General features: G+C 37.9%; 1 protein-coding gene across 2 annotated transcripts; it reads right to left on the reverse strand.

The window, feature by feature from the left end:
* Positions 1-1,042: 1,042 nt before the first annotated feature.
* Positions 1,043-17,103, reverse strand: LOC137011307 (fidgetin). 2 transcript variants are annotated; one of them, XM_067374056.1, is made up of 4 exons: positions 16,942-17,103; positions 16,127-16,276; positions 4,748-4,818; positions 1,043-4,618 (listed from the first exon to the last, which is right to left on the reverse strand). In XM_067374056.1, exons 3-4 carry the CDS (start codon positions 4,776-4,778, stop codon positions 3,414-3,416), a joined length of 1,236 nt encoding a protein of 411 aa, XP_067230157.1. In that variant the 5' UTR covers positions 4,779-4,818; positions 16,127-16,276; positions 16,942-17,103; the 3' UTR covers positions 1,043-3,413. The 2 variants fall into 2 exon arrangements, with proteins under 2 accessions (XP_067230157.1, XP_067230156.1); XM_067374055.1 differs by lacking the exon at positions 4,748-4,818.
* Positions 17,104-20,773: the final 3,670 nt, after the last annotated feature.

The raw sequence follows: 20,773 nt of genomic DNA on the forward strand, positions 1-20,773 counted from the left end.
GCAAACAGGGCCTTAAGATAAACATATTTAATTAGGAAATTGTTTACAATACTCCAAAAGTCATGAAAACAATCACAATAGAGTCGATTGAGAATATGGCAACACACTCTCTCTGTTTGACTGCAGTAAACTCACAACTTTGTTCTAAACGTAACTGTATTTTATATACTGAGAACACACGCTGTAAAATGTCATATTTTGAAATGCAGAAAAGAGTGACCAACCACTAAATGTGGTGTTTACACAGTGAAACATTATGTGCGGTTTTAATGCACCTTTAACACCAATTCCAGCACTCAAAAATATCAAACACAGCTGTCCAAAGTCTTGGTGTATAACAAAACAACTTAGTGCACCATTACTGCAAACACTACAGGATTTCAGAGGTTTCTGGCCTGGGGTTTTTGTTTATGGTTGTAAAAGTGGTAATACACTTTATGATATGCTTATGATGTAGTTTTCGATATCTCTCATTCCATGGCACCTATTCTCACCTTGCTGTCTGCAAGGAGTATTTGATGACCCATTACTTCAGTTTAGTTACATCACTTAGCACAGTCACACTCTTTTCCTAGTTCCAACAAAAAATCCTCCCAAAGTATAAGAGGGGTTTAGGTACATCTTAGAAGGATGAATCTTTTGTTGGAGAGTAGTGAAAGGTTTGTCAAGAGCTCCGTTCCCAAACCTAGTGAGCAGACTACATAGGCAACATCCTAATTATTATGGAACCTCATAAATGACTGCTTTGAAATATTTTTCAATGAAAAGGGTCACTTACATGCCACACAAATATTAGTCTACTCATGCAAAGAGCATGAGAGACCCAACTAACACTCAACAGTTGATTCCAAATCATGTTAGCATGTAGCTAACAACCTGTTACTCTAATGAGCACAAAAATACAAAACACAAAAAATATTGGGTGCAATAGTCCATTTACTCACTAGGTTTAGGAAGAGTTGTGCATAGAATGCTACAGACTATTGGATTTTTAAATTTAGAAGTATGCAAGGAAAAAAGCCAAACAAGTTACTTAGTGCCTTACTTTTAATACCAAACAACCCTTTAATAAGATGACAGATGGTTAGATCAGGAAATGATGTAATATTGATAATTTAACCTAATTTTCAAAATGATCAAAACACAAATGGAAAAGCTGTAACCAGGATAAAACAGTGGTAATCTCTTCAAATGACAGCAATATATAAAACATGATGTGGAAGAAAACATTTCTCTTTAAAAATAAAGAAATATAAATGGCACTTTTGGTAAACAGTTGAAAAAGAGTTGGAAAAAATGCCTGTGCTTTCATCTATGTCTATGGAGAAGTGTACTGGTGTATGTCCTAATCACTGAAATCTTATACAATAACTTACATAATTCTCACATTTTAGTTTTAAAGTTTGTGATCAACAGGAAAGTAATGAACAGACACATAATAATACCACAGAAACAAAACAGTGACGTGCCCCATTGCAGAGCGAGATTCATCATCATGACTGAGGTCTGTTTCATTCAGTTTATAAAGAAATTTAATTTGGTTCAATTCACAATTCAATTTTCACCTGGTAGATCTTAAAGCAGCCTTTTCAAGGAATTCCTTCTGTTTGTTTCGTGGAATGAAGCCAATTCACCCTCCTGAATTGAAACTGCACAGAAATAAAATGTATTCACACAGAGGGAGTCATTTTGGTTGAACATTTCCTTGTGATTTGGCTCCCACATTGCTGCTTTGTTGATTGACTTTCATAAATAAGTATAATATCTCAATTCCCTTTGGTGGGGTTCATAAAGAAGGGAAAGGAAGTAAACAGAAAGATCTGTAGTGAGGTCAGCCAAACCTATTTCCAGTGCTTGGGATAAAGTAAACTCAACACTATTTTTAAAAATGCACAAAACCTTAAGTGAAGACAAACACGCAAAATGATGTGGTCTCCTTCTCGCTGAGCATTTTCACACTTGGCCCTTAAGGCAATGTTTTATTTTTGGTAGCCAAGCAGGCCGAGACCATCTCAGGAAGTAGCCTGAATTGTTTGAATTCCATTTTGTTTTTTATGTCTGCAGTAATGTTTCACTCAATATGCTTCTTTTTCAAGATAGCCTGCAACATTTTTTTGTGACAACAGCAGAAATTGGTGGAATAGACAGAACAGCACAATATAACTCAATGACTGATAATTACTGATATTTACTAAACATTTTAAAGCAAAAATTTAAAGCTGCAGTTTGTAATTTTTTTAGCCCCTAAAGTCATCAAATAAAGTTAGAAAAATAAAGACTGTTTAAAATCAAACATTTCCCTCCACTTTCCATTGGTTGGACAAAAAGGAAGTGCCGCCCCAACTTCACACCAATGGTTAAGCCAGTGTTGGTAGGTTGTGCCACTAAAACAAAGCACCACAGACCCACAGTGTTTACTTTTTTGGGAAGTCAACATTTTTCTCTGCATATTAGCCTAGAAAAGGAGAACATAATTTCTCATCGAAAAAATTACACACAGCAGCTTTAACAACCTACAGAACTGGGAAAAATGTTTGCATAATGTTTCGTAGAATAATCCCGTTCTACAAAGACGTCTGGCATCAGATCTGTATACTCTCTTAAAATGCTGTAAAAGAGCACACAAACTGATCAACAGACCACCTGGTTCAAGTCGATTGAATTGGGGGGTTTTCCTAAGGACGGTATGTGAAAACGCCCTCTTCTTCTTCTGTTACACATACAGGCATACGCCATTTATCTGACAGACACTTTCCTGAGGTTTTATTTATCTCTCCCACACTCACACACATGGATTCTTTAAACAACCAGGATTTGTCAGTTCTCCTGTGGAAAAGGGGCAACAGGATTTACAATTAAAGCTCACCACATAAATAACCATGACAAGGCCAAAAACACACGCACACACAGACTGTACACCATGGCAATATGGTCAACCATAGCTAGTGTCCATCCACCACATCTTTTACCGTGACTCCTTGTCTCCATGGCAGCCACAACACATCCATTAGACATATAAATTCCCTTGATGTACTCCTATCTCTCGGAATAGAGGAGTGAACTATTTCCATCCCTCTCAGATATATGTGTCCATCATGGAGGATATACTGGTCTGTCCGTTCCAGCAGAGTGAGGAGGTCATTGTCTCGCAATGACCGGTTAGGCTTGGCTAGGAGGGGCATAAACATCATTGTCCTCTTTCCAGAAAGGAGAAACTAAACTTCTCCTGTCCTGTGGCTCGAACTGCATACCAAGAGACTTCCAGGACAGAATTCCCCATGATGCAGCTGTATTTTCATGCCCCTGCACACAATGGCTTTAAGCAAGTCCCTCCTTACTACCTCCGATCCACTATGGGGAAGCACTCACACTTCATCAACTCAAGCATTGCTGGTTGAGTGTGAGCACATCTCTCAGGGTGTGTTTGCGTCAAGGCAGAGATGTTGGTGAGAAGTGACAACAGAATTTGAGGTAGATGGGAAGTGCTGTCCGGATGTAGCGTTGTTCCGTCCGCTCATGGCTACTGTGAGAGTCTCCAGGCTTCTTAAAGAGTCGCCGTGATTAGCTGGCTTGAAAGATGAAGATGTTACATCCGTTGATTGGCTGAACCCATTTTGCTTGTCCACCGTTTCATCTCCTGATGCTCTGTAGAGAGGGCTGCCTTCAGACCTAGAGTCTGAATTAGAGTTGCCGCCAAAATCAAACTCCTCAAACACTCCAATCTCGCTCTGAGTTGATGGATAATATGACTTTGAAAGGTTGTTAGCACTTGGGGCATCACTTTCAGAGACACTACCTCCCATTCTGGTGGTCGGATATGAGTATCCCACAGTTGGAAGAGGGTTAGGAGGAGTTATACCTGAGGGCAGGTACACTGAGGGAGGAGGGGGAGGACTGTAGCCAGCAGGAAGAACGCCTTGTGAGGAGTAACGGGGATTTGGGTAACTGTATGCAGATAGGTTTTGTGAGGTGTTAGCACTGTAGGTTGACACCAAACTGGCATGGGAAGGGGTAGGGTGGAAAAGAGAGCCACCGTAAGTTCCTACAGGCTGCAGGAAGGGAGCGCTGTAGGGAGTGCTGCTGTATTCCTGATTCCCGGACTGACTGTTACAACTGCTGCTGGAGAAACAAGGTTCCGGAAGACTCCCGCTGCCTATAACTGGTGAGTTGCACGCACTGACGGAGACATCCGACACACTGAGCGGTGCTTTGGGAAGAAGTTCGGGCACACAACCCAACGGAGGGTAGATGCTCTCCAGCCAGGGCTCTGCCTCCACCTTCCGTCCATTAAGAAGGGGGGGACCGTTATTCACAACACCGGGCCCCCTAATGCTAACAGAGATGGCTGTGTCTGGATATCCCATAAGTCCACTCTCACAGGGTAGATCCAGAATGGCAGAATATCTCTCTGCATATCGCTTGAGCAAGTTAGAAGCGGTCAGAGCTGAAATGTCATCGTTTGCCCATGAATGTTGGTACGCTGCAGCTGAGGTCGAACCCGTTAGCCTTGGATCCCTAAGTGCTTCGATCTTATGCCCTGGTGAACGAGTGGTGGAGGTGATGTCATAGTGTTGCTCTGCCCACTGCGACTGCTCAGGGCTCCACTGCATGGTCACGCCTGCCAGTGGAAAAAAAAAAAAAAAAAAATTAAAATTCATGTCAATTCATACATGTGGAAGTTCATTAAATTCTGAAATATAAATAACATCATAAATGAAAGTAAAAAGAAAAATAGAATTTCTATTACAGCCAACAGCCTCAGAGTGTGCGGCCCACATGAACTTGCCAATCGAAATGTAAACATGACATAATATATTTCTGTAAAAAAAAAAAAAAAAAACATCACTAATTATACTTATTAGTCTATCTTATTTCCATCACAATATAAATTAGGTCTGTTTCAAAAAACACCACTGAGAGAAAATGTGAGCAATTTAGGTTAATTGACATTATTAGTGAATTACCGCAGTTCCAGATAATGACCAATTCTGCATAATCATCTTGTCAAAAAAAAGACAAAAATCATTTTACAAAATTAAAAATAATATAAAATATTAAAAAGAAAGACAATAGAAAAAGGCTTTTAAAGCACACACTAGCAGCTATCGGAGCTGTTTTGCGATCTTTAGATTGACAGTGAAGTTTAAATTCAGCTGTGTACTGGTAGAACTTGATTCCCCCCCACATACACATCGAGAATAGCTTTAATGATATCATTAAGGTCTGATACTGAGATACAGCAGAAGGCTTCATCTCAAGTGGATAAAATAAAAGCTCTTTAATGTAATCAAGGAACCTCACATTACACTCTCTCTGTCTCTTTCTCAGTTTCATTGACTCACGCACACCACACGGGAACATAATATTTCAGCATACTGTAATAACGACTGATCAATAATGTAGCTCTCGGCATTAGCAACCGAACCCGACAACAGATGTTACCCCTAAAAATACTGTATCTCTGTCATTTTGGCTTCATGCATATAGTACACACACAGTACCGCACCAAGATGTTAGTTTTCGAAACAAAGAGCTTTTCTTCCGCAATGAAATTTGGCATATGGCTGTACAGAGGGAAAGAGATTGGGGGAGAGAAGGGAAAAATAGAAGAAAGAAAGAGAAATTATGTCCTTAGCCATAAAATATTACACATACAATTAAGTACTTCTAAGATAAAGAAACATTGGATTTTCTCTGACCTTGCACGTACAGCGGATTTGCAAAGCCTTGTACATCAGAAAAAATATTATGTTTTGTTGAAATAAAAGAAAGAACGAAAGAAACACTCTCCATATTACAACAGATGGATATTGATTTTGGACTGATGGAGCAAAATTTACATGTTCTATCCATCTCAATTAAAAACTGCCCAATTACATTCAATTCTATCAAGCAGCAAATCCTCCTGATCGATACACGCAACTTGAGGTCAGTCAGTGTCCTCTCATGGGAAAAGGCTGGACTTACTGCAAACACACACACACACTGGCGCCGTTCCCCTGGAAGGACTTTAACTGACATAAATTAGGACTTTGAAAGTCACTCATATTTCTCATTGCATTAGCAATAGCTTTAACTGTTAGAAACTAAAGTTATATAGTTCAGAAGATACCTAACCAAAGTAAATTACAATACTGGTTACAAATCACACTAATGACAATTAGCAAGACAGGTGGCTGAAAATGAAGAAAAGCACAATAAAATGAAAAATGATTAAAAGCAATATCAATAACAGGTCTGAAAGAGCTAAAAATGTCCTTTAACAACTTTCTAATTGCTTTTTTCTATTTTAATGGTTGACACTAGCGAGGCATAATTATTTATTACATGCTCTCCTATAAAAAAGGATACATAAAAATAGTAAATTCACAAAACTAACAAAATACAAAATGTTCTGTTCTACAGATATCTTTCAATGTCAACCTGTGGGATTTGTATTTTATATTTACATTCATGCAATTGACTTATGGATTTAACCAACGTGATTACAATCCATTCCAAATACATTTCATTAGTTTATATATTCCGTAGCAGTTGAATGCTTGACATTGGCATTGTTATCTACATGCTACGCTGTATGAGCTACAGGATGTCCAATTGCTCATAAAAGCGATGACACCCCTGTCCTCAACAAGCCACATGATTTGAGGTGTCTTGCAGAAATAGTTTGACGAGAAGAGCAACGCGGCAAACTGGTTTGTTAAATTCCTAACCCTGAGAATGAACAATTGTAAGCACCAGTAATTAGGACGAAGCAAGAGTAAAACAACCTTTAGAGGATGAACATGTCATCTAAAATGAAGCCTCAATTAGAAACCACCTCAGTCAAACCTCTTGAGATGAGTGCAGAAAATCCCAAAACAGTGCATGAAGGGTTCTTCATAAGAACACATACAACTTCAACTGTTCTACAAGACGAAGATAAAGTACTATTCATCATGAAGGGAGCTAGTTTTTTAATTAAATATGAACAAATAAATATTCTCTGGCTTGTTTGCCTACATTACAACCTCACCCAACAAAGTCTAAAGTCAAAAGCAATGTGTTGTAAAGTCCAATATTTGCTGTGGTTTGGTGGAATGTTCTCTCAAATGCTCTCTTTTTTTGTTGTATTCTACAGAACTACCTGGACAATCCCATTAGCCGCAAAGCTGCTGATCTAGTGTGTGTGCACTTTTGTGTGTGTAAAATGTTTTGTGCTGGTGCTTTAGAGAACGACTTTCTGTTGTTCCAATATACCCCCTGGCTACAAATCCTCCGCAGAAGGCCCATCACTCACACACACATGTTGGTATATGTGGTTTACGGGGACTCTCCATAGGCATAGTGGTTTTTATACTGTACAAACTGTATATTCTATCCCCCTGTACAAAACTTTCTGCATTTTTTGAATTTCAAAAAACACAGTTTATATGTTTTTAAGCCATTTGGTTAACAAAGACGCAGGAAGTGTCCTTATAAACCATGGTTACATTGTAATACCCATGTCATTATACATATTTGCATCCTCATAAACCACATATGCCGCACACAGCCATGTCTAAAGCAATGTTCCATACTTTAAAGGCAGACATTTCATTAACTGAAAGGAATCTTCACTTCATTGACTGAAAACGTGTTAGTTGAGTTGTAGCATCTCTATAAGCAATGCTTACACTGTGTGTTTTTGCGTGTGGGTGTGTAAATGCATATAGCCTACTATTTAAAACCAGAAGCACATCGACAGACAGTCTCACTTTTCCTTAGTGAAATCTCAGGTTTCTCCAGCAGCAAAATCAATACATCACATAGACTCACTTGCACACACTGCATCCATAAAACATTTTTATTGAGTAATTAAACAGCCATTACTGTTGCCAACAGCAAAACAGTAAAACAGATAAAGCCCCTCAAAGAAAGATCTAGACTAAATAACTACACACAATCTAATCCAGACCACTGACTTAAGTAAGTGCCTACTGAAGTACAAAATTCTATTTTAAACATGGGTTCCTGTTTTTTTATTATTCACAAACACAAGACAATGACTCAACAGAAAAATATCCAATTCAGTCCCAATAGTTTTAGGGAAAAGGCCACCAGATAACAGAATTTCATGATTATATTAAAAGGTGTAGTTAACACAAAAATGAACCTTATGTTGTTCCAGACCTGTATGATTTTTCTTTGCTCTGTCAAACACAAAAGGAGATGTTAGGCAGGATAATCACAATGCACTATTCCATACAATAAATTGAATAATGACCAGGGGCCGTCAAGCTCCAAAAATGCCAATAAAGCACCATAAATGCATCATAACAGTAGGCTATACAACATGTGATATATTCCAAAATGTCTGAAGCCATGTGATATTTTTGTGTGACGGACAGACTAAGAAGTCATTACTTAAAAATTTGAAAATCTTCCTCTCTGCCATAGATCTCAAATGTCATTTGCCTCATTTAAATAATCATACAGTCCTGGTCAGAATTATTGGCACCATTGTTAAATATGAACGAAGAAACCTATGAAAATAAATCTGCATTGTTAATCCTTTTGACCTTTTATTTAATAAAAATAAAAACAAATTCACAAAAATCTAACCTTTCATTGAAATAAAACAATTGAGGAGAAAAATCTCATTATGATTTTTTTTTTCTCTAATACACGTTGCAACAATTAATGGCACCCTTTTATTCAATACTTTTTGTAACCTCCGAGTCTTTACCTATAATGCCTGATGAGTTTGGAGAACACCTGACAAGAGATCAGACACCATTCCTCCATACAGAATCCCTCACACTCCCATCTTGTGGTTCTACTGCCAAAAAGCTCTTTATTCGATCACAGGACCCGGTCCCGTTTGAAGTTCCAGTAATGTCTGACAACTGAATAAACTGAGTTTGTTTTTGGATGAGAGCAGAGGATTTTTCTTGAAACCTTCCCAAACAACTTGTGATGTAGTTTTTATTTTTTTTTCTGACCCTAAGACTCAACTATTTTCTGCAATTCTCCAGCTGTGATCCTTGGAGAGTCTTTGGCCACTCAAACTATCTGTGCATTAAGACAATAGACACACGTCCTCTTCCAGGCAGATTCGTAACATTTCCTATTGATTGGAATTTCTTAATTTTTGCCCTGATGGTGGAAATGGGAATTTTCAATGCTTTAGATATTTTTTGCAGCCACTTTCTAGTTTATGAAACTTAATAATCTTTTGCTGTACATCAGAACTATATTCTTTGGTTTTACCCATTGTGATAGATGATTAAAGGCACACCATGTAAATTTTCGCCGCTAGAGGTCGCTTATTCCAAACAAAGGCGTAGCTTGATGATGCCTTGATTTTGTAGAATCACAGGAGGTGTTGTCTTCACGTCTACAACTGGTGGAAAAGAATCCGGCAGGACTCGGGCAGAAATCATGTTCATGGATGAGATTATTAATGTTACTGTAGTATGAAGCAGAGCAAGACGTTGGAGTTATTGATAATGAGAGACGAGTGCAACACGTGCCTCGAGAGCAGAGGAACTTTTATTATGCCACAGTCGCCGCTTCCGCTGCTACTCTACGTTCGCTCAGCGGCTAATATGAGACAATGGTTGCACACTGCAGTAAGCTAGATCGATATTAGGCGTGGTACAACATGGTACTATTTAAACAATAACACTTACTGTGTTGAGCTATATAACATGATTAGTTTTCTGTCAATGACTGTATCCATCCAAACAGTTGCTTACCTGCCAAATAAAACACGTCATATACTAAAGCGTCTTTGGTGTTTCCATGGTTTCTACAAACCAAAATAAAACCAGGGTAACGCGGGTATGACACGGTCCATGTCCTGGTTAAAATTGCTTATTTCTCTGGATTTAAACATTCTTGGAAACATTTGGGATAAAGTAAGTATAGTCCTGCGAAACAGGAAGTGTGCTAAAAACAAAAAAAGTAAATATGAATATACTTCAGAGATATTTTACTTATAAGAATTTCTAGGGGTACCAATAATTGTGCATGCCCAACCTGTATTAGAGAAATACATTTATTTCATAATATGATTTTCCCCCACATTCATTAGTTTTACTTCAATGAAAGGTTAGATTTTTTTTTTTTTAATGAAAGATCAAAAGAATAAACAAAGCAAATTAATTTTCACAGCCTTCTTTGATCATATTTACCAAGGGTGCCAATAATTCTGACCATGGCTGTATATTCAAATTTGGCACATCAGTTACAAGACAGGAGAACCAATGTTAGGCATCACTGACGTCAAATTGGTGTGACATAGTATTAATATATATCAGTGTGACTAAGATTTGAGAGTTGCGACAGTGGTGAAGATTATCAGTCAATAATGACTTAAATTTGTCATTTCAACACACAAAGCTATCATATGGCTGAAGACTTATATAGTTGTGTGACTATTATGAAGTGAAAGTGACGTGACGTGTGGCCAAGTATGGTGTCCCATATTTGTGCTCTGCATTTAACCCATCCAAGAGCACACACACACAGTGGACACACACCCATGGGAAGCAATTTTTGCTGTGGCGCCCAGAAAGTGATTGGGGCTTAGGTGCCTTGCTTAAGGTAATGAGAGTGCTGTTGGACTCGTGACCTTCGGGTTGCAAATCCAACTCTCTAACCATTAGGCCACAATTACCCCTACACCTACGTAGTGCTTATTTTTGCCCCATTCACATTGTATGGAAAAGAGCAGCATGCACTCTGCTTAACTACTTCTTATATGTATGTTCCAAAGAAGAAAGAAAATCATGGGTTTGGAGAAATGTGAGAGTTAGCAAATGGTGACAGAATTTTATTTTTTGGATGTGCAATCCCTACATAATATTTTTCTTTTTGTGCTCTGTTTACTTCTCTAGAAATCAGCCAAATACTGCATGCCACGAGCCACAGTACTGCATAGATCAAGATCATATTATCCATCTAAAAATAAAACAGAAAATCCATTTGATACAAAACCACTCTCTTTTACTTGACACAAAGGGCATACTTTTCAGTGTGTGTGTGTGTGTGTTAGCAGTTGTGAACAGTTCTCCTGTTGTGCCAGGCTGTTTGACCATTGTAAGAGTGGCAGGGTGGAAGCCCTCTAATTCTTCTTTAATGTGAATGAGCTATTCACTCTCAACGTCCTCTCTTCAAAACGCCTGACTTTCAGCCCTGGCCTGCTGAGTGCTGCAATAGAGAGAAAGAGAAAGAGAGGGAGGTGCAGAGAAGTATGACAGAACATAGCCTCAGCAGCGAAAGGTCTATGAAAGTTTAAGCTCAGAGACTGAAACAAAAATTTTGTTTTGTAAAGACACTGTAAAATGCCGCAAAAAGGTTAAGAGTAGGGATATGAAAATATGAAAATTTTAGCCGATACGATAACCGATAATTCTTTATATTTGACAGCCTATAACCGATATATTGGCCGATAAATCTAAATGCAAATTTTTATATAACTTTTGAGAGCCTGATTACAGAGACAAAAGTCTCACCATTAAAAGCCGTGTGCCAAGCACACAATTTTAATGTTCTCGTTATAATTTGATGTAGCCTATATGCTGTACATGTTGCACTTAACTGTATTTCCCTTTTTTGAAGTGATTTCAATCATATTTCAAGCTATTCAAAACCATCAGTGTGCATCTGAAGTGTCTTAGATGAAGGAAATAATACATTATTTATCGGCTTTAATATATCGGCCAAATTTTCTCATTGGGCCGATAACGATAACATTAAAGGATTAGTTCACTTTAAAATGAAAATTACCCCAAGCTTTACTCACCCTCAAACCATCCTAGGTGTATATGAATTTCTTCTTTCAGATGAACACAATCGGAGTTATATTAATAAATATCCTGACACATCCGAGCTTTATAATGGCAGTGAATGGAACGAGTGTGAAGCTGAAGAAAGCGCATCCATCCAAAGCAAAACGTACTCCACATGGCTCCAGGGGGTTAATAAAGGCCTTCTGAAGTGAAACGATGCATTTGTGTATATGGAGATTTAAAAATTCTAAAGTAAAATATCTAGCTTCCACCAGACCGCCTTCTGTATTCAACTTAGGAAGAAAGTGTAAAACTCTCGCAGTTCAAAAAGCTTACACTACGTCCTACACCTTCCGTATTCAACTTACGAAAAAAGCTTAACTGACACGACATCAGTTACGCTTTCTTCATAAGTTGAATACGGAAGGCGGTCTGGTGGTAGCTAGATATTTTACTTTATAACTTGTAAAATATGGATATTTTTCTTACACAAACGCATCGCTTCACTTCAGAAGGACTTCATTAACCACCCGGAGCCGTGTGGAGTACGTTTATGATGGATGGATGCACTTTCTCAAGCTTTATACTCATTGGTCCCATTCACTGCCATTATAAAGCTTAGATGCGTCAGGATATTTATTAATATATCTCCGATTGTGTCCATCTGAAAGAAGACAGGTGAAACTAAAAGTGAACTAATCGTTTAAAAATGAACATATCTCAGTTGATACCGATATATATTGTGCACCCCTAGTTAAGAGACCATTAAATTAAAACTTTAAGGTGAAACCAACCACACATACAGCTCCAGTTCAATAATCTCACAAAAGTCCTGTCAAACGTTCTGTGCAATATCATTTGAATTATAAAGTGTGTGCAGTTTCAACATTAAAGTCAAAATTCTTAAGGCCCCCAATATACTTAAAGCAAAATCAAAGAACGAATGGGTGTGATGATATTGAGCTGGTTCAAACATATCCACACTTCTGTGATCGCTTGAGTAGTCTTTGAAAACTCTGAGATTAATTTCCTGAAAGAAAATTGCAATGAATTTTGTTGTGTTTGTTGTGTTTTGAGAGGATAGTGCACGTTTCTTTTTTGAAAAATGTTGTCATGAGGTATATCAGGCCCTTTATTGCTTTCTTACTGCTTTTGTAATCTTTATTGACAATGTCATTTTAAAACTGGCTCTTCCTCAGAAACAATTTTTACATTTTCAGGCAGTTGAACATCTATTAAGACACTTTTCAATTCCAGTTTCCAGTGGGTAAAATCAAGATCCACCCTACATTTTTTTCCTGTTAATTATCCCGTTCTACTTGGAAATATGGAATTATGTGACTTAAATAGATTGCAAACTGAAATTCACATGGACACTTTTCTGAAAACTGTAAACGCTTATAGGTTTGTATCAAAGCATAACTTTATTTGAGGAGTGTTCAGGAAACTTATTTTGTAGTACCGTTTTGTAATAGTAGTGGCACAGAAATCAGACACTTTAACTTTAATTTAAATGAATCAGACTGAATCAAACATTTCAGAAAGACATTCTTAGCAAAAAAAAGACAGACAAGGCAACTCATTTCTTTCACTTCCTACCCCTTCTCTTTTCTGCAGATAGATTATTTAAAACCTCCATAAAAGACATAGCTAGGGCTTAAATCACTTTCATATCTCTCTAAACGAGAGACGAACGCCTCGCATGTCAATGACCAATTCAATTCCACACGCCATTTTCCTCTGCTAATTAACACAGTACCGTGTTCATTTAGAGACACAATACAGAGCACTGGGCCGGGGCAGGCTGGGCGGCCGTACGCCGTCTGCTGCTGACATCGGCCTTTAATAGGGCTTTAGCATATTAAACAGCTCAATCATCCCTCATATGTGCACACACACACACGCACACACACACACAGTGAAACTAGAGGGATGCACTAGTTTTCTGTGTAATAGGGACAAACAAGAGAAAGTATGAGATATAAACTGTACGAGAAAGTCTACATTATAGTCACTCAGCGACACTTTCTTCTTGTCGCTCAATATCTTTAGATGTGTGAAGGGAGGGATGGGGGAATGAAGAAAAGTGTGGAGTTAGATGTAAAGGGTAATAATTTCATCATGCACTGTCAACACTAAATTTTTAACACAATCTAGCTGTCAAAAATAAGGAGGGACAGAGAGACAGGATACTATCAGAGCATTTAAAAATTAAAGTAAAGTGTGCCGTCAGCTCGGTTCAATAAGGCAACATACCTCACCAAACAACACTTGCTGTGAGGCAGACAGCACAGATCGAGCTGTTCACACTCGTCTATTAAGCACAACTGTATGGAACACAATGCAAGAATGTCAAGAAGCTCTTTTTTAAAGTTTTTAACTTGTAGCAACAACCAAAGTTCAATGATATGGAATTAAAACTGACAATATATTGAGTTCTAAAGCCCATTTTTGTTGTAATTTCATAATGTAATGTCTTAAATAACATTTTTACATAAATACATTTTTAAATTGATTGACAGTAGTCTTAAAATATCCTTTATAATTCACTAAAGATGATTCTATAATATAATTAGAATTTCGTTAATTAATTTTGTTTTTTATCACTATTAGCAAAGATGGTGTGAATTTTAATGAATTTAGTTATAAAATAAAAATGTAAGAAAAATTTTGTTTTTTTTAATCTAATAAACAAAACAGTTGTAAACCAAATATTTTCTTCAGAATATTCGTTTTTATGTTTTTCAGTGTCCTCGATATTGTATTCCATCCTGTTAGTCTTTTGCAATATCCGTTTAACTAACAAAAGCCAGTTCCTAAATTACATCATCAGGAAGTGTATAGGGAAAACAACAGCACAAAATAGTGGCAAGTATCAGCAGTGGACTTCAAGTTGACACCCTCATGTAAACTATAACGCTCAATTCCTCACTGTACAACACAAGCATATTTATTTATTCATTCAAACAGTAACGGGAATGACCCTATATTCTTCTGCCAATAAACGGATAAATCCCAGAAAACACTCTTAAACACTGATTAAGGCCTCTGGCACACACACAAACACACTTTTGAAAGTGTGTGTGTGTGTGTGTGACAACAATTTTCATAATGATAGGCCATAACTGTGTCTTGAACATTAAGAAATTAAAGGATTTAAAGAGATTTAAGGGAGTAAAGAAAAAGAAAGAAAAATTGTAGAAGAACTGATTTATTGTAAAGTAACGCATTTAAACTATTAGGTGAATTTTGACACACAAAAAAAGTAGTTTGCATCACTGGATATTACTTTGATATTGTTTTGATTTGATTGGTCATCTAAAAAAAAAAGAAAAAGACATTGATAAGAACACACAATTTCGACAGATAAGTTATATCTGATTATTGGGGTGACAATGTCTGTGGTGTTTACAGTCCGTTAAACCTCACACAAACCTACATTCAAGTAATACATGATTTGGTCGATTTATGAGCATTTTCAGTTGTGAGGACCACTTCAAAAGTCCTCACAATTCTGTTTTCAACATGCTTCACTATATTTGTAGGCCAAAAAAAGAACCTGTACAAACAAGCAGGACAATAAAACACAATATCACTCAGTGATTGATGTTATCCAGTTGTCTCATATGAAAGTATAATAAGAACTGCGCACATAGTAGTTTAACTGTCCGTTTCTAATTCACAAACGCCCATCAAACTTGTGATTTATTGTGTGACACATGCAGACAGATAAACAAGCACTCATACAGACAAGTCGACAGCAATCTGCTCTACCTGACTGAGACACAGACAAAGAGAGACAAGGGGAACACTGAAATATTGGAAAATGAAGTGTTGTCATTTCGCAATACATCTGAGTCCAAATTATGCACATCTAACTAACCGCGCCACTGTGCGCTCACGGCTGATTTCCCGCCAGAATCCCATCACAGCTCGAGCATTTATTACGCGCTCGTGCAGCAGTCACTCTGCCCGCGCGCCCGACTGGAGATACAGCGCTACATGATTGCGGTCTGTAACCTCCAATCTCAACTCTCCTTCCCCTGACGCGAGCCAGGAAAATGCTATCATAGCACTGAAAATCAATCTGCGTCTAGCACGAACGGTATGAATGAAATATCTACGAATGGAGGAACAGATTGGAAAAACGTTTAAGTAGGAAAATATAGGCTATAAATAAAAAGTGAAGTAGTTTTATTTTATATTTAAGAGAGCTGTTGGTCTTCGATTCGAGTCCGGCCTGGGACATGTCCACATCCCCTCTTTCCCTATCTAATGAAGGCAAAAATCAAAATAGCCTAAAGAATGAAGCATACAGGTACAGATGCAGATTTGCATGCATTTTCAAACAAAACAGAGATATGACCTACCATATACACCGCTGATCATATTGCTTGACATCAGCGAGGTGAGGGAGAAAGACAGAAAGGAGTGAAAGGTTCACTTGTAGAGAAAGTGTTTTTCAGTAAGTTGAATGACACCGCATGCAAACAGTGTTTTGAGCGGACAGGAACCCCAAACTGTGGAGAAAGAGAGAGGGAGAGATGAATGTGATGCAGCAGAAAATACATTTACTATTCTAAGTATATGAAAATGCTAAAAAGGTTGTCATTGTTTGGGCTATTTAGTTGTTAATTTAAATAAAATGTAATGCTGTTTTTTGAATTTTCTTTATTTAAACATTTCATATTGTTATATGCAAATATTATTTTAACTAGATTTCTTGTAAACTTGTTAATTCGGATTTAACAGTCTAGGTTATTTTTTTTTTAATTTCTTTAATTACTGCAATTAAGTTATTAGCCTATATTAAATATTATTTAAATACGCTAGTCTTGTGAATAGTCTCGCAAAGGAAACAACTGATTTAAGCGCTAAAGTAGGATCATATTGAATTGTGCTGATGGGTGAGAATGGCTCTGTCACTCTCGCCTGGACACACAACACACACGCATCATCAATGCTGCCTTATTACAGAACTCAACTCCAATAATAAAACTTCTTGCCTAGTGCTCAAACTGCCGTAATTTCATGCTATTAAGAGCCTCGCCGAACAAAAACTGCGCGCTGTTTTGCTAGGGCCTGTGTCCGAGTGTCCGAGCGCGCTGTCCGTGCATGGCATGGCCTCTCTCTCTCTCCGGTACAAACGGACAGCTGGTGGACACAAACAAAGTGAAAGATTTACCTGTTCAGCGCCTGAGAACGGCGACAGCGTCCAGCCGTGCTGCTGAGAGGGGATGGGGGTTACTCCGAGTCGGTGATGTTCTGGAATGCTTCCAAGTCAGGGCTGGAGAGACTGACCACCACAGAATCACTGACCACATCTACTGCCATGTTGGAATTCCAGAACCTCACGCCAGCTGCCGAAAAAAAGCGGAGAAGCTTCATCTCTTACTGCGCATGCGCTCTACCAGACTCCAACTGAGAGTCCAGTTTCTCTCTCTCTCTCTCTCTCTCTCTCTCTCTCTCTTTCTCGAGTCATTTTAAACACTATCAAAGCTAGCGGATTTAAACATCCTTTGGGAATTCACATAAATATACAAATATAATTCCTATCATTTGTTTGTAGCAAACGACAACATTCGCTGACGTTGTTATACAGATTGTGACAAATAAGGGTACAGTCATTGGAAACAGCTGGGAGAAAATATTTGATGTTGTTGTCATAATATGAAAATTAGACTGTAGGCCTGTTAATTAATAGCATATTTGATAACAATGAAATTAATTGCAAGGTATTTTTTTCTGTGACTGTCAAACATAACATAATGCTGGGTTGGTTTGAAAATGGACAAGGTTGGGTTAAATGTTTGGCCAACTTGCTGGGTGACTATATTGCTTGCTTAAAATGAACCCAAAGTATGTAGGAAATCAACATTAATTAATATGTCTAATCAATGAACATTTATTAAAGCAATAAGCCCCAAGAAACCGTGGTTTGCAGTGAATTTCTAACAGCTAAGGGGCGTTGTTAGGCATGATGCAGAGCGGAGTGCATAAAACACCCTTAGCTGTTCTAAATTCACTGTAAACCACGGTTTCACGGGGCTTACTGCTTTTATAAAATGGTTACCACACAATACAAATATTAAAAGCAAAAATTATGTATCAATGCAACTTTCATTAAGTAAAATCATTAAAAGGCTTCCTTCCGCTGTGAAAAATAGTCCCTGACCATGAACAGCAACTGAAGTTACATTTATTACGCCATTAGATGGCGGCAAAGATTGTCTATGAGCGAGTCACTCGGCCGCAAAGACTTTTATATTGAAACTTGTGAACGTGGAACAAACGCAAATGACAAATGCTTTGACTAGCACTCTCAGTGTCAGCAGGGCACGGGGAAACCCATTAAATGTTAAAAGGACAAGATCGCAGCCAATATTCAAACTGATTTTTTATGAACATAGGACTGACCTGAAGGAAAATGCTAAATCTGAATGCAGGTAATACACTTTGCCACTCGAAATCTCTCTCACAATACTCTTCTACATAATGCAGTAAGCTTCAATAAACAAAATCAATTGAGAACAAACATGTTTACGTTGCTAATAGTAGACAGACGCAGCAACATAGCGTACACACTCAGTGATACTTATGTAATGCGGTCAGCTGTATCTTTTCGGGAATTTTACAACGGCTTTGAATGCTGCTCAAACAATCAGAATCAAGGGCCGGAACTATCCTTTTTTTAATAATAAGTTTAATGGATAATAATTAAACAGAAAACATTTTTAAATTGCTTATTAATAAATGTTCACCTTTGGACTATTATTGTTGCCTCTAGTAATTATGTGTCTGATTTTTAATTTCTAACCTATTTTGGATTCATTTTAAGCCAGACATATTGTAATTTTTAAACAATAGTTGGGTTAAATAAAACTGCAGCATGCAAACATTTAACCCAACCACTGGGTTAAAACAACAAAATGGGTTTGTCACATTTTCTTTTATCTCCTTTCCTTCCTCATACTATTAAAGGTGATAAAGAGGATCTTTTCGTCGACTGAGAAACCAAAGACTTTTAGTGAGTTTTTTAAATGAGCGCATGCGTAAGAACAACCCCCCCTCCTTTTGAGGGAACGCCTCCCAAAACTTGTGCACGAGTATTGGAACACGAGTGTTTACCACCGGCATTCACTGTGTCGTGTTAGTGGATTCATTATGTCGGACTCACCGCAGGTAACTCATAATCTGTAGTTGTTACTCCTGTCTCCTGACAAAAACATTGCATGCGGCGCCTGTGGAGTGTGGAAAGTTACTGGAGCGCGCAGCCGCGCACGTCTCTCACAAGGAACGTCACGCCAGTGATTGACAAGCGAGAGGGCCAATCGTTTACGCGATGGTCACGTAAACGATTGGCTGATGTTTTTATTATTATTACTTTCAGTGCACCTAATAAATAGTCTTTTATCAGTTAGTAAAGACAGTTTCAAGTAATATTGCAAAAATGTATAAAACAAAACATCCTCTTTAGCACCTTTAACATGCCTGGAGGAATGAAGTGATGGCCATTATAATCGCAGTGCACATAAATGCGTGTTGCCTATATACGCATTTGAAGTGGTATATTAGGGTATGTAATTCATCAGTCACTGTATATTAAATAAACTATAAGCATATATAATGTGCATGAGAATTCATATTAAGACATCCCAGACAAATTCACCATGCATTCACTGTGTGGAAAAAAACTCAAGCCCCCGTTCTCCAAGCTCAACATCATCTCATTCTAATCCACATTTCTTATGTTTGCTAATTACAGAGCCACTCATGTCCCCGTCTCCGATTATCATTTCGCATAAAAGGCACAAGTTTAGCATAAATTACGAATATTTCTGCATATTAGCCAGTGAAGCCGTGACATGTTAATGACCCTGGTGTCAAACAGCAGAGAAAATGAAAGAGAGATAATCTGACAGAATGAAAAACGGAAAGAATAAACAATGAAAGAGACTGAGAAAAGAAAGAGCACCTTGACATTTAGAGTTGTTTTAATTACTTTTCATTTAAAAAAAAATCAGGCAAGTTTTCATTTCAAAAACATTGACACATCTGAAAGCAGTATAAGCAAGATTCAAATAATTCAATAAAGAAAATAACACAGACAACCAGCAATATTTGTATATGGTTTAAGAAAACAGGACTAAATGTGAAGATGTTGCATGAGGTTGGGAAACTTTGTTGTGATTACAACATTTGCTTGCTTCTATTGTCCATTTCTAGACTAAATATAGTGTCTGTCTGTTTGTCTTTTCTCTCTGTCTTTCTGGGTAAGGGCAGAGAGGAGAGGCCATCCGCACAGCATTGTGGGGGTTAGAATGTGGTGACATCAGAGGAAATGTCAGAGATTGTGGGAGGCAATGTTAAAGAGAAACTCAGCTCTGAGCCTGAAAGCCTAACTGACATTTGTGGACAGTCGGAAAGGTCAGGCATACCTTCAGATGAAAACTATTACTGCTTATACAGTACACAGGTGGGTAAAATAATACTGAGAGACTACGAGTTTGATATTGCGTTTATACATCAGTTTGATGGCATGAATGTGTGAATAAATAAGAAACAACAATGGGTGTGTCTTAAAAGGATGGTTCACCCAAAAATGAAAATTTGATGTTTATCTGCTTACCCCCAGTGCATCCAAGATGTAGAGGACTTTTTTTCTTCAGTCGAATGCAAATTATGATTTTTAACTGCAACCGCTGCCGTCTGTCAGTCAAATAATAGCAGTGATTGGGAACTTGAACAATAAGAGTCGAAAAAACTTCCATAGACAAATCCAAATTAAACCCTGCGGCTCGTGACGGCACATTGATGTCCTAAGACACGAAACGATTGATTTGTGCGAGAAACCGAACAGTATTTATATCATTTTTTACCTCTAATACACCACTATGTCCAACTGTGTTCAGCACTCGCTTAGTGAGGTCTGATCGCGCTCTGACAACGGAAGTGATGTCTCGCGCTCATTGAAATATATGGGCTTCCGTCACTTCCGTCATCACAACGCGTTTTTT

The sequence above is a fragment of the Chanodichthys erythropterus genome, chromosome 21, assembly GCF_024489055.1.
Source record: "Chanodichthys erythropterus isolate Z2021 chromosome 21, ASM2448905v1, whole genome shotgun sequence".
NCBI lineage: Eukaryota > Metazoa > Chordata > Actinopteri > Cypriniformes > Xenocyprididae > Chanodichthys > Chanodichthys erythropterus.

Excerpts from the sequence above, each read along its gene's own strand:
- LOC137011307 (XM_067374055.1), bottom strand. The coding sequence starts at position 16,157 with ATGTCAAGCAATATGATCAGCGGTGTATATG. Across the intron at positions 4,619-16,126 it reads TATGATCAGCGGTGTATATG|GCGTGACCATGCAGTGGAGC; the intron begins GTAGGTCATATC and ends TTCCACTGGCAG.